Source organism: Suricata suricatta, chromosome 13 (assembly GCF_006229205.1).
Source record: "Suricata suricatta isolate VVHF042 chromosome 13, meerkat_22Aug2017_6uvM2_HiC, whole genome shotgun sequence".
Lineage (NCBI taxonomy): Eukaryota > Metazoa > Chordata > Mammalia > Carnivora > Herpestidae > Suricata > Suricata suricatta.
The window spans coordinates 21,023,991-21,037,378 of record NC_043712.1 but is presented as its reverse complement, the minus strand read 5'-3'; the positions used below and the strand labels follow the sequence as shown (position 1 = coordinate 21,037,378).

At 41.5% G+C, this 13,388-nt stretch overlaps 1 protein-coding gene across 1 annotated transcript in view; it reads left to right on the top strand.

The window, feature by feature from the left end:
* The first annotated feature begins 6 nt into the window (after window positions 1-6).
* Window positions 7-13,388, top strand: part of UGCG (UDP-glucose ceramide glucosyltransferase) — a 33,367-nt gene continuing 19,985 nt past the window's right edge. The window contains exon 1 of the mRNA XM_029920664.1: window positions 7-208. Coding sequence (XP_029776524.1) covers window positions 111-208 — 98 coding nt within the window. The 5' untranslated portion in view covers window positions 7-110. The remainder of the gene's footprint in view (window positions 209-13,388) is intronic.

Below are 13,388 nucleotides of genomic sequence, written 5' to 3'. Positions count from 1 at the left end.
CTCCCCACCTTCCTCTCCCCTCCTGCGCCCCCGCGCCGGGCGCCCACCCTGTCCTCCGGCAGGATCGCGGTCCGCGGCGACGGCCGGAGCGGGCCGGGCCGGGCCGGGGGATGGCGCTGCTGGACCTGGCCCTGGAGGGAATGGCCGTCTTCGGGTTCGTCCTCTTCTTGGTGCTGTGGCTGATGCATTTCATGGCCATCATCTACACGTGAGTGAGGGGTAGCTGGAGGAGCCCTTGGCTCGGGGGTCAGGGCCTCCGGGTGGGAGGCATTGCGTTTTGGAGAGGATTGGGCTCGGGTAGGAGTGGAGAAAGCGTATTCTCAGACTGTTACTCCATTCCTTCTCACCTTGGACCACCTGGAACGGGGGGCCTTGCGGGGGGAAAGTGGTGAGTGAGGAGGTTTGCTGAGCTGCGGGCGACTGCACGGCCTGGGGAAAGGAGACTATGCTCTTTCTAGGTGTCGGGCCGAAGGTTGCTTGCTTGGTTTCATTGTGTGGGGGATTGTTTGATTTTGCATCTGGGCCAAATATATAGTGTGTTGCTGTGCTGTAGTTGTTGTTTTCTCGACTTGGACGACATTTCTATTATGATGATGATCATTTTCACTCTTCTGGGCGCTGTACGCAGCTACCCGGGGACCTCCCTGTGGATTTTCTTCTTCCTGAATTCCTTTAGATAGGTGTGGAGCACCTGTCCAGCTTGAAAAATGTCCACCGAATCTCCAGGCTGACGTTACAGCCTAGAGTCATGTCAGCTTGTGTATTTCTTTGTAGTTTTCTTTCCTTTTTTCCAGTTCTTTATATATAGTCTTATTTAAATTTGTCTCTCCCCCCCTCAGACCCCTTATTCATTATTAATTTAATAACTACATCTTGAGGCCTTACTGGATGTCATTCACTAGGGACACAGTGGTGAGCAGGACAGAATTCCTGTCCTCATAGAGCTTACATTCTGGAAAGGAGAGACAGATAATAAAAATTAAAATAGGATTATTTCACATAGTGATAAAGTCTGAATAATATAAAACAGGGTAGTGGGATGAATAATGATAGAAGGTATTCACTTGTTTAAATGTCTTTAAAATGAAATCTGCCTTCATAAAGAAGTGAAAGACTTACAGAGAGCACATTGCTGATACAGATTCACTGGCATTTTAGCCTGAAAAAAAAAAAAACCCAACACATGATTATACGTAGTAATCTTTATCACCAGCTAGAAGAGGGCATGTGTCAATAGAGGAAATGGGAAGACTTTTTTTTTAATGTTTATTTATTTATTTTTGAGAGGGCATGAGCAGGGGAGGGGCAGGGAGGATGGGAGAGAGAATCCCCAGCAAGTTCTGTACTGTCAGTGCAGAGCCAGATGCAGGGCTCCCTCGATCCCGTGAGCAGTAAGATCATGACCTGAGCCCAGATGTAGTCAGATCCTTTACCAACTGAGCCACCTAGGTTCTGGAGATGGGAGAACTTGTAACAAATTTGTTACTCCCCCTGCCTATTTTACTCTAGAAAGAATGTACTTTTCCTTTTGGAAATTTTGCATTTTATCAGAATCAGGTGGCATTTCCTGGTGCAGTACATTGTAGAAAACATACTGATATTCCTCTGAACGTGAAAGAAAACATGCCACTTGGATACTACTGATCTCAATTTTTTTAGTTTGTGAGCTGATGTCACTGAATCCTTTCTGGAGTTCATTTTAAATATATATGAGTTCTTAAAAAGCAACTTTGTCACTATTTTCCAATCATAAAAATAAAAAAGCTAACTATATAAGGAAATACAAAGAGGAATAAAGAAACTTAAACACACACCAGAACTTCATCACCTTGTCAGCCTCTTGTGACTGTCCTTACAGTGTGTGTGTGTAGAGAGAGAGAAAGAAGGAAGGGGTGGGGGCTGACATTATAACTATTGTTCTGTAGCCTGCTTTTAAAATTCATCTATTTAGTAAAATGCTTTCTGGGAGCTCTTTTGTACAAGGTACTATTCTAGGTGCTGGAAATACGATTGGAGAATAAGACATCCAGGCTCTGCCCAGCCTGCTCACATGGGGTTTCCACGTAAAATGTGATGACCACTTTTTTCCTATGTAATAAATGTATCGTCTTTGCATCATTTTAAATAGATTTATGGCATTTGAGTTTATGAGGTACTACTATGTATTCATTGTCATTGGTGGGTATTTAGGTTTCCAGTTATCAAGATTACAAACAACACTGTGGTGAATTCATATGTGTACTTCTTTGAGAGAGGATTTCCTTAGTGTAGGTTCCTAAAAGAAAAGTAGGTGCGCCTGTGTTTTGGATTGTCAAGCCCTTTTTTTTCTTTTTTAATGTTTCTGACTTGTGTAATTTTATCTCTATTCCCTCCAGTTTTATATAGTTAATATCTGTTTTAGTAATTTGAATTTTTAAATTTTTTACATTTTATGTTGTACTCATTATTTCACTTTGTGATATGATGATATCTAGAGACTTACTTTTAGGTTCATCTTAATATTTAGCCACTTGTCCCCAAATCACTTAATGGATTATTATTTGATTATACCACAGTTTGGAAATACGACCTTATTACAGAGTAAATTCTTTTGTATACTTGCATGTTTCCAGGTCCCCAGTGCGGTTTCATCCATCTATTCTTGTACTAGAATCCATTGTTTTTTTAAAGATATTTTTTATTTTTTTTAATGTTTTTTATTTATTTTGGAGAGACAGAGAGCGTGCAAGTGGGAGAGGGTCAAAGAGAGGAGTCACAGGATCTAAAGACAGGCTTCAGGCTCTGAGCTAGCTGTCAGCACAGAGCCTGACGTGGGGCTCGAACCTACGAATCATGACATCATGACCTGAGCCAAAGCTTAACCGACTAAGCTACCCAGGCGCCCCAAGATTTTTTTATTTTTAAGTAATCTACACTCAACGTGGGGCTCGAACTCACAACCCTAAGATTAAGAGTCAAACGCTCCAGGAACTGAACCAGCCAGGCACGTCTCTGCTATTATAATTAATGAAGTTTTATTACCTTATCATTGGTGAGGAAAGCCTTATTCTTTTACAAACTTTATTGGATGTTATGCATTTTTACTTAAAGGTATACTTTAACACTTTTTTCCCAGACCCTAAGTAATTTTGTTTTTTAATTGGAATTATTTAAATATGATTTTAATTGGAATTATTAAATTTATAGCTCAATTTGGAGAAAATTGACTTGTTTCAAGATAGGTCTATGATATAGTCCCTTCCTTGTATTATGTATACGTAATGATAAAATCACACTTTTTTACTTAAAACAAACATGAGAAATGTAGTCTAATCTTCCAAATAATCCATGGTATTAGACTTGAGACAACTATACAATTGTTTTAAGTTATGTGTGTTGTGCTTAACGATACACAGTAAAGTTTTCTTTAAATACTTTCAGTGTGTGAGAATAGTGCATTTAGCTTCATTAAAATACTATAGAGAGGCTTTGTATTTATTTTCTCATGCCCCACATAGTTCCTTTTATGACTTCCAGTAACAGGATCCAGAAAATAGAATGAAAAAAAAATGCAATTAGCTTATAACAGGTTATAATGAATAGTTCATTAAAGGAATCTTAAGAATACCTTTTTGAAATGAGTAACTCCACATAGAGCAAATAGTCAACAGCTTAATTTTTTTTCTAAACAGTTCTTTTTTTTAAGTATTTATTTATTTTGAGAGAGAGCGAGCGAGCACATGAGCAGTAAGAGAGGGAAAAAGAGAGAATCCCAAGCAGGCTCCACGCTGTCAGTGCAGAGCTAAAAGTGGGGACTCGAGTTCACAAACTGAGATCATGACCTGAGCCAAAATCCGGATATGAATGCTTAACTGACTGAGCCACCCAGGCTCCCCTCAACAACTTAATTTCTGCATAAATTAAATCTTACTTCCTTCCCTCCCCCCTTTTTTTGATAATTTCTTACATCTGGTCCCACCTTCAAAATTACTCACTGATTTGATTTGATCCCTTTTTTATTGTAATAAAGAGACTTTCTGGTTTGAATTGTTTTCAAGCAGAGATTTCTTCCTCTATCCCTTTCTCAACCGTACTTAGTAAAATTGCAAACTTGATATTAGCATTTTGACAAGGAAAGCTAAATAACACTGACAACAATATTTTGGTTAAGATGTGCTAACATTCTGTATTTTATTGAATAATACATTTTGTGAATACGTCTTCGGTGTCCTCTCAAACCCTTATTGGAATAAGGTAAAGTATACATAATTTAAAATAAGCAGGTATTGAGACTCTTCTAAAATTTGTGTGCTCGTAACTGATGGAAATGGAGCCTGTTTCAAAAACTTAGATGGCTCTGGTTGTCACATTAAAGAGATTAATCGTGGATACCTAATTGTCAAAAACATTTAAGTCACACAGGTATTACAGTAAAATGGCTAAGAAAAGCTATAAAACTGTTCAAAAATGAATTGGTTATTTTTTAAAAATCAAATACAATGTGTAATGGTATCTAGTTAATTTAGATTCAGTGTTCTATTGAATTGTGTCTTAGAAAGAGACAGAGCCAACTATTAGAAAATGGAGCTCAGCTTGCTCAGTCAGTAGAGCGTCAGTAGAACCTGTGTCTCTTGATGTCAGGGCTGTGAGTTCGAACCCCATGTTGGGTGTAGAGATTACTAAAAAAAGATAAATAAAAAAGATGAAGATCAGTGGGATTAATACAGTGAACATTTCTTGCTTGTATTTTTTGTTCGGATTTCACAGATGTCTTACAATTCCTATAGGTGTGCAATTTTTTAAGAAATTGAGCTAATTTATAAACTTAGAAAGCCATTATTTTTAATATTTCAAGATGATCTCTGCTCACTGGTATCTCTGCCAGTATGCTGCTTCGCTCCTTTCCAAGCTTAATATGGAACTGTTACTTAGTCATTTCATAATATATTCTAGATGGCACACGTTTCTGGGATTGCTGCCTATACTGTTCAAGATAAAATTCATATTAGAGCATTGAAATTCAGGGTTCTTATTCCCAAGATTTCTTTTTTCCCCTAAGTGATCTTTATGAGTTTTTCCTTTTTGAGATCTAGTGTGGTTTGATAGCTTGGGGGCTGTGGTGAAATCCTTTAAAAAGTCTGGAAGCAGCCCTTTTCTTCTCTTTTTAGCCCTTGAGAGCCATATTGCTGGATGCTAAGGGTGTCTGAGCGAGGCAGCTTGCCTTTTTCCCTCCATCTCCCTTCTTTTTCTTTCCTCTCTTCCCCCATTTTCCCTCTACGTGGATTATCTTTTTTTTTTGTTCTCTGTATGCAGTGTCCTAATGTTTAGTACTAGGCTTTATCTTTTAATTGACTGGAGGTGCCAGGCTAGTGTAGAAATACTCCTTGTATCTGTAAATATTAACTGCCCTCTAGTAAAGCAGAGGTCTTTCCCTGGGGTTTTCCTTCTAGTTCATTCTACTCTTTTCTAACCTACTTAGCATAGCAATTTCTATACGGGCTGCATAGCTTTTGAATGGAATTTAAATACTCATTGTATTACGATGTCTGTGGTAAAGTACCTGTCAGAAATGTATTGTTTTTAATGTAAAATTTGACATTTCAGATGTTATTTTTAGATAGTATGACCTTTGCCTTAAATTCATTAATACATTGGTGTTCTGACCCTTAGTGGAAAGTAAATTGAGAGCTTCTCGTCTAAATTCAATTCTGAGATGCACTTGGACTTTAGCCACATGTTGATCATCAGGGTCATTGCTGCCGGGACCACTTTGGGTTAATGAATGAGGCCAAAGACCCTTTAACCTGAACCTGGGAATTTGATATCAAATGGGACTATAGTGTGATAGCTTTTTTTGAGCACCGTGTGCTGGGCTCATAGTCTGTTTGGTGCCTCTCTAACTTAGTTGCTGTTAACACAATACCATGCCCAGTGCGTTTCCCATACACTAGGACTAACTTGTCACCAAGGGATTAGTGAGTTGGGGCTTTGGGGGAGGGAGGGAGTGGTAAAATTAATAAAGATCTCTTACTTGTTTTCAAGTGTAATGAAATTTTTCATATTCTGTAGTATGTAATTAAAGTCTACTGTCCAGTGAAAGTTTGTGTTTTCCCATAAAGCTAACTCACTGTTGGTTATTTTGTGTCCTCTGGGGAATCTTCTGTCTTCAGAGTTCAGGTTGCACCAGAAGGTGTGCTTTGTGTTGCTGAAGAAGCCCATTTTGATGCAGTGCCATTTTTTAAGAGACATTAGTCATGACACCTGCTGGTCATAAACACACAGTAACAGGCTTCCACGGCACAGTCACAAGTAACAACAGAAGAAGCCTTTAATCACTGGAAATTGCAGGCGTGGACTATGTGAAGTAGGGGATCTGCTGATATAGCAGTCGGCCTAATTTTACATGAAATATTAACAAGCTTGGTGGCATGGAGCAGAGGAGATGAATTCCACGAGTCCGATAAATCGGTTCAGCTGAGCCACCCAGCAGAACTATAAAAAAAAGCGTTGTCAGGGGCTGTTAAGCAAGGCGAACTTTGCCCTCAGAGAATCCTTATCCTTCCTCCAAAGCCTCGAGTGAGATTCTTGTGCTTCACTTCTGGGAGGTGTAGCTCTCTGCATTAAGGTTGCTGCGGAGGGAAGGGGACCAGCACAGCCTGCCCTCTCTCCAGGGAGCGTCCCTTCCTCCCAGGCCTCCCTCCTGCTTAACATACAATTAGAATATGAAATTGTAAACTAAGCCTTTCAAAGTGGTGCTCGCTAGGGGCGCCTGGGTGGCTCAACTCTTGATTTTGGCTCAGGTCATGATCTCACATGATCTCGAGATTGGGCCTTGCCCTGGGTTCTGTGCTTACAGTGCAGCGCCTGCTTGGGATTCTCTCTCTTTTTTTCTTTCTCTCTTCTTTCTCTCTCTCTCTCTGCTCCCCCCCCCCAATAAATAAATAAACATTTTTTAAGTGGTCCATACTATTAAATAAAAAAATTTATAAGAAAGAGAAAAGGGGGGAATTAAAAGATTAGAAGGCTCAAACGATAAGCCAAAATGGTGAAAAAGGGTAGCAATTTTAGAGACGCGATGTTGGGAAACAAATCATCTAAGGTAAAAGAAGGCCATGCCATCAGCTCGGGGGTTGAAAACCCTTCTGCGAGCAGCCGTTAGGATCCATCCAGCTAAAGCTGCTATGAAGTCCACCAGAACCCATGAATATTTCTTACCAGTCACTTGGAGGTCTTTGAAGTGCTCCCTGAATAGATGTCCTTCCAGCTCCCAGTAGAAGGCAGGACTCTGAAGGCCTCCCTCTTTTGCCTGTGATTCACCCTTCCCGACTTTTGGACTTGACTTACTCTGAGGAAGCAGCCCAGCTGGTGTACCCGCCCTCTTGTCCCCTGCTGTCCCCTGCTGTCCCCTGTCCAGCTGCTGGCAGGTACAGCCCTGCAGCAGCTGGCCGGGAGCACCTCCTCCTCCCTGCCCTTGAGAGTGACGTGCCTTAATTACATGAATGCGACTTTTGTGACAGAGAGTGACTCCAGCTCCTGACTGAACATTTAATCTAGAAATAATTCCTCGGGAAAACGACACATGGAAGTTTTTCCGTGCTTTCTGTCTCCCCAAAACGGCTCACGCACGTTCCAGGATGATGTTATTCTTTAAAAATGAAGCCCATCAAAACCATTGACCAGACACATAGGAGGTCCATTGTTTTTATAACCCAGTGTGTTCCTGAAAATGTAATAAAATCAAATTTCTGAAACTCAAATGGACGTATATATTAGGAAGGGAGGTTTTGTTTCATAAGGAACTAAGATTATTATTAAAATCCCAAATTATGGCCTGATGCCTGGGACATGCGGCCATTGATTGAGGCCTCTCCAGGTGTACAGGGCAGTGTGGAGGGGCCTCCCTCTGGCCGGGACCGGGGTGAGAAGGCTGCCTTGCTGTGTTTGCTCTGGGAACTGCGCTGGGCACCATGATTTCATGGTCTACCGGACAGCCTCTTCTGGACTCCCTCAAAACGTCTCCATCCTAGAAGGCAGTGTGCTTGGATTCCATGGTCACTGGGAGTTACTTTGCTCATGGTATCTGGTCTTCCCCTCTCCGCTCTGAGCGTGGCAAGCTCTCCCTCTAGCAGAGAGAGCCAAGTGAAGGGCTCTGTAGCAGCAGAATCTCACATTTTGAGTCAGGCTATGAGGACTATGCAGTGCCTCTGACCCACTGAGAACCCATCTAACGCTTTATAAGGAGAGCTCAGGCCACTTTCAGGGGTTAATTGGTGTTATTTAATGTTCCTTCCTGTTGTTCTTGCATTGCCTTTACACTTTTGGATGATCTCTGTAGAACTTCACGGTCGTTCCTAAATATTGGATGTAATTCTTTAAAAAAATTTTGTTTTAATGTTTATTTATTTTTGAGGGACAGAGAGACAGAGCATGAGCAGGGGAAGGTCAGAGAGAGGAGACAGAACCTGAAGCAGGCTCTAGGCTCTGAGCCGTCAGCACAAGCCAACGCAGGGCTCAGACTCATGAACCAGGAGGAGATCATGACCTGAGCCGAAGTTGGCCGCTTAACCAACTGAGCCACCCAGGCACCCCTATTGGGTGTATATTCTAACTTTGAATATAATTTTAGCCTAAGTACTGCATATTATTTAAACTTTGCATTAAATGTGTTTTGTGCCATGTTTTGACTTTCTCTGTTTTAACCATGATTTGGGAATTTTGATGATCCCCATTTCCCCCTTTAATCTTTCTTAATACACCAGAGTTGTTTTATGTAAAAAAACAAAACAAAACGCCCTATAGGGAGGGATGGTTGGCTGGCACAGTCAGTGGAGTGTGTGACTCTTTGATCTTGGGATTGTGAGTTGAGCCCCACACTGGGTGTAGAGACTATTTAAAAATAAAGTCTTTTAAATTTTTTTTAAAATTAAAAAAAAAACAGTGCAATAGCTTAATATTTAAATAGCTGTGAAAGAATCTTTAAGTATGTGGATTTCTAGTTCTTCCATTTTGGTGTATAAGCCTCAACAATGTTTGTCGTCTCTAAATCCCTTACTATTGGTAATTCATAGAAGTTATGTTTAGTGGAAAACATCCTTAAAATTAGCAGCTTTAAAAAATGATCAATATTAGCTATCATTGAGTGTTTACTTGTGGTTTTATCTCCTCTGTTTCTCACAACTACTTTATGAGGTATGTACCGATTAATTATCCACACTTAAAAAAATTTTTTTGAGACAAAGAAGTGAGTTATCCCGGGATTACTCAGCTAGTAATCTGTGAAGCTGGCATAAAAATCCAGGCTAGCTGCCTCCAGCCCAGGCTCTTAAACCAGAATGCTGTCTATACGCAACGGATAACCTAAAAATAACCCCGGAAGTAGTCCGCTGCGATAGAGTATCTGTATGGGAATTTCTTCAATTGCTGTGAATCTTGTTTCTGGTAACTGGCAACATTGAAACTAGTGTGGAGAGAGCCCTACTCCTTTCCTGCAGCTCTTCCCCATTCTTACTCAGTTTGAGCTGCTTCTTCACGGGCTGCTTGTTTTCAGCCCATCCTGTAACTAACTGCTGAGCTTCCTGAGCATTCTCCTTACAGGAATCTAGTCTTCCTAGGTCCATGGTTCTCAGCTTTGACTGCACTTGGGAGTCACCAGGGGAAGCCTTAAAAAAAAAAATGCGGCTTGGGGCGTCTGGGTGGCTCAATCAGTTAAGCCTCTGACTCTTGATTTTGGCTCAGGTCGTGATCTCACAGCTCCTGGGATCAAGCCCTGCCTTGGGATCTGTGCTGACAGCAGGGAGCCTGCTTGGTATTCTCTCAAAAATAAACAAACCTTATATATATATATATATTTTTTTAAAGTACTACTTGCCTACGTCTCAGCCCTAGACATTCTGATCTAACTTGTCTGGGCATCAGGATTTTTTTAATTCCCCAGGTGATATTCATGCGCAGTCAAGATTGAGAACAGCTGCCCTGGGCTGTTCGTCCACACTTGTTATCTCTTGGTTTCACTGAGTCCTCCATCTAGCCAGAACTCAAGTTCATCACTTCATCATCTTGCCCCCTGCTTTCCCGCCTATCAGTCTGCCTTGTTATCCTGAACCTATCGTATAATTTATAGCTTCTCAGCTTTCAAAATCCCACAGAGGGTAATCACACAGTCACGTGGGTTAGTACTACTTCACATTCATGGTCTCAGATCTCAGCTAAGCCTTCAGTGCTCTCTGGCACTGCCTCGGTTCTTTATTTAGCCTCGGTCACCCGTTACTGGCGGAACCGCTTCTAAATCTTCACCATCCTGCCTCCCGTCTTGTCAGCTTTTCTTAACTCCTGCTTCACACTGTGGAGGCTGTTGGCGCCATGCATTTTCTCTGTCATTACCCTGGACTAGCTCTTCCCCTGACTCTGTATACTCAAGTATTAAAAAACATTTTTCCCCCAAAGTTAAACTGAAAACCCTTTTTCCATCTAGTTACTTTGGCCCTTTTACTCCTTGTCAGGTTTCAAGAGAAATTAGTGTTTATTCCCTGTTATCACATTGCACTTTTCACTCCTTTGCCTGTTTTTATTAGTCTGCCCCTGTGCACAGTGCTCCAGAGGTACCAGGTCCACACAGTCAGGGGGGCATTTCAGTTCTTGTCTTCACCTCTCAGCTACGTTCAATGTTGTTCTTTCTTGAACACTTTCAGAGAGAAAATAGTCAAATAAAGTCGTCTTTAATAAATCCTTTCTTCCTGCCTATCTTTCTGCTTCTTGGCTTACTCCCTCATGCTCTCCTTCACGCGTTCTTGGCCTGTATCAGCTACATTGATTTGTGGCCACCTGCTAATGGCATGCTCTGCCTAGGAGACCTTATGTATTTAGCAAACTCTGGGTGGCTCTATATTTTTTTCTCTAGACTAACCTGACCTTCTGAGCTCTGTATATATGTTTCTTTATTCTTATTTAGTCAATGTTTTTTTTAACTTAATGTTTTTATTTTTGAGAGAGAGAGAGAGCATGAGTGGGGGAGAAACAGAGAGAGAGAGAGAGGAGACACAGAATCCGAAGCAGGCTCCAGTCTCTGAGCTGTCAGCACAGAGCTCAGTGCGGCGCTCAAACTCACAAACTGTGAGATCATGACCTGAGCCGAAGTCGGATGCTTAACCGACTGAGCCACCCAGGTGCCCCAGTCCATGTTTTTTAAACTTGAGAACATCCTTATTTTGCTGGAGCCTGGAGAATTTATAGTCTACAGCAGTGTGGCTCAATGCTGGCCTGCATCAGAATCATTTGGATGCTTATAAAAATACAGATTCCTAGGCTCTGCAACCCATCCATTAAGTTGTGATTTTTACTTGTGGGCATTGTGTATACAAATGTTGAAAAACACTGGTTTCCTGGCCTGGAAATTGTCTCAAAGCAGTAGCTGGGGGCAGTTGGAGGGCTTAGCTTCTTTGTTTCCATGTTGCAGGAATCACTAACCTTTATCAGTATCTTAAAAATCATTGTTTCCTATATTTTGTCTGATTTAGTATGCTTATTTATTTTGGCAGAATAAGTGGGGGAGGGGCAGAGAAAGAGAATTCCAAGAAGGCTCCATGCTCACTGCAGAGCCCAACATAGGGCTCAAGCTCATGATCATGAGATCCTGAACTGAGTCCAAATCAAGATCAGAGGCTTCACCGACTGAGCCAACCAGGCACCCGGATTTTGTCTGATTTTTAAAAAGTTGTTTCAGGTGGACAGGCAAATCTGGTCTGTTTCTTCATCTTGCCCAAAAGTTTAAGTGGGAGGTGGGGAATGGCAGGGGGGGGGGTGTTTAGGCCAGGGTTTTTGATACTTTTGTAAGCACACAGACAAGGCTGTATTAGCCCCAAACTGGAAATAACCCAAATGTCCATCACGGAAAGTAGCTAAATAAAGAGTGGTATATTAATATAAAGAATACATGCTGTAATGAAAATGCAGGAACTATACCTAAATGTAAAAACAAAGATAAATCTCACAAACATGTGAAGTCAAAGAAACCAGACACAAATGAGTACATCCTATGGGATTCCATTTAGAGAACATTTTAATACTGGCAAAATTAGCCTATGGTGTTGGAAGTCAGGATAGTGGTTACCCTTGAGGGGGAAGGTGGTCAGTAGATGAGGACATGCAAGGCCTTCTGGGATTCTGGTAATACTGTTTCTTGATCTGGGTACTGGTTACATGGGTGTTTCACTCTGAGAGAATTCATTGAGCTGTATACTTATATGTGGCTTCACTATATATGTGTCATGCATCAATAAAAAGTACTCTCCTCCACCCTCTAAAAGAAGGACAAGGTCGCAAGCCAAGTGCATGATGGGAAGGCAGACCTGGATTCCCAGTGTAGAACCTGAAACTGAGAAAGAACTGTACAAAGGATCCTGACAGCAAGCAGGTCACCTGTTCCAGGCCAAGGGTAGAAATGGGCACCCATGGTCGATTCTGTGCAATGTGTGGATGCAGTAGGCTCAAGTTCAGTTCTAAGTGATGCAGAAACCCTGCCCCAAGATACCAGAGTATAAACTGGTTTGAAACCAGCAAACCTTGTAGACCCTGTCAGAACTACCCCACTTGGAAGACTCTACCACTCAGGCCACTTCTGAGACTCTGGGCAAACTGGCTGTTGATCATATTTTGAGAATTATAGATTGGTTACATTGGCCAAGGCCAAGACACCCACCAGCATCATTTCTCTGTGTGGCAGGCAAAGTTAATATATTTCTTGCTTTAGAATATAGGTTGGTTGACTGGAAGAGTTTCTATCTGAAGAAGAACTTCTCTACATGTGCAATTCCCCTGTTAGACTGCAACTCCTTGACAGTAGGGAATTTGCCTTCTCATCACTGTGTCTCCAGGGCACAGAATAATGCCTAGTGTGCATTTGGGGTTCAAAAATGATTGTTCAAAAAAAGGGATTGTGGGGCGCCTGGGTGGCTCAGCAGTTAAGCGTCTGGCTTCGGCCCAGGTCATGATCTCACAGTTCATGGGATTGAGTCCCATGTCAAGGTAGCTGACAGCCAGCTCAGAGCCTGGAGCCTGCTTCAGATACTGTATCTCCCTCTCTCTGACCCTCCCCTGCTCGCACTGTCTCTCTCTGTCTCTCAAAAATAAATTAAAAAAAAAAAAAAACATTAAAAAATGAAAAAAAGGATTGTTCAGTAAAGGAATGCTAAGTAGTTGTGGAGCACCACTGTATGCTCATTATAGTGTTGTGTGATTTTGTGTGTGACTTCATGGATATTCTTTTGTTGTTTTTGCTAAACATTTCAAGAAATTTGTAACAAGGAGCTTTGTCAGTTGTGTTACATAAATTGAAACTGTATTCTCCAAAGTAGGATTCTTGTATCCTAGGGTATACTCCTCAAGAGGACTCAGTGGGATAGGGAAAGAAAACA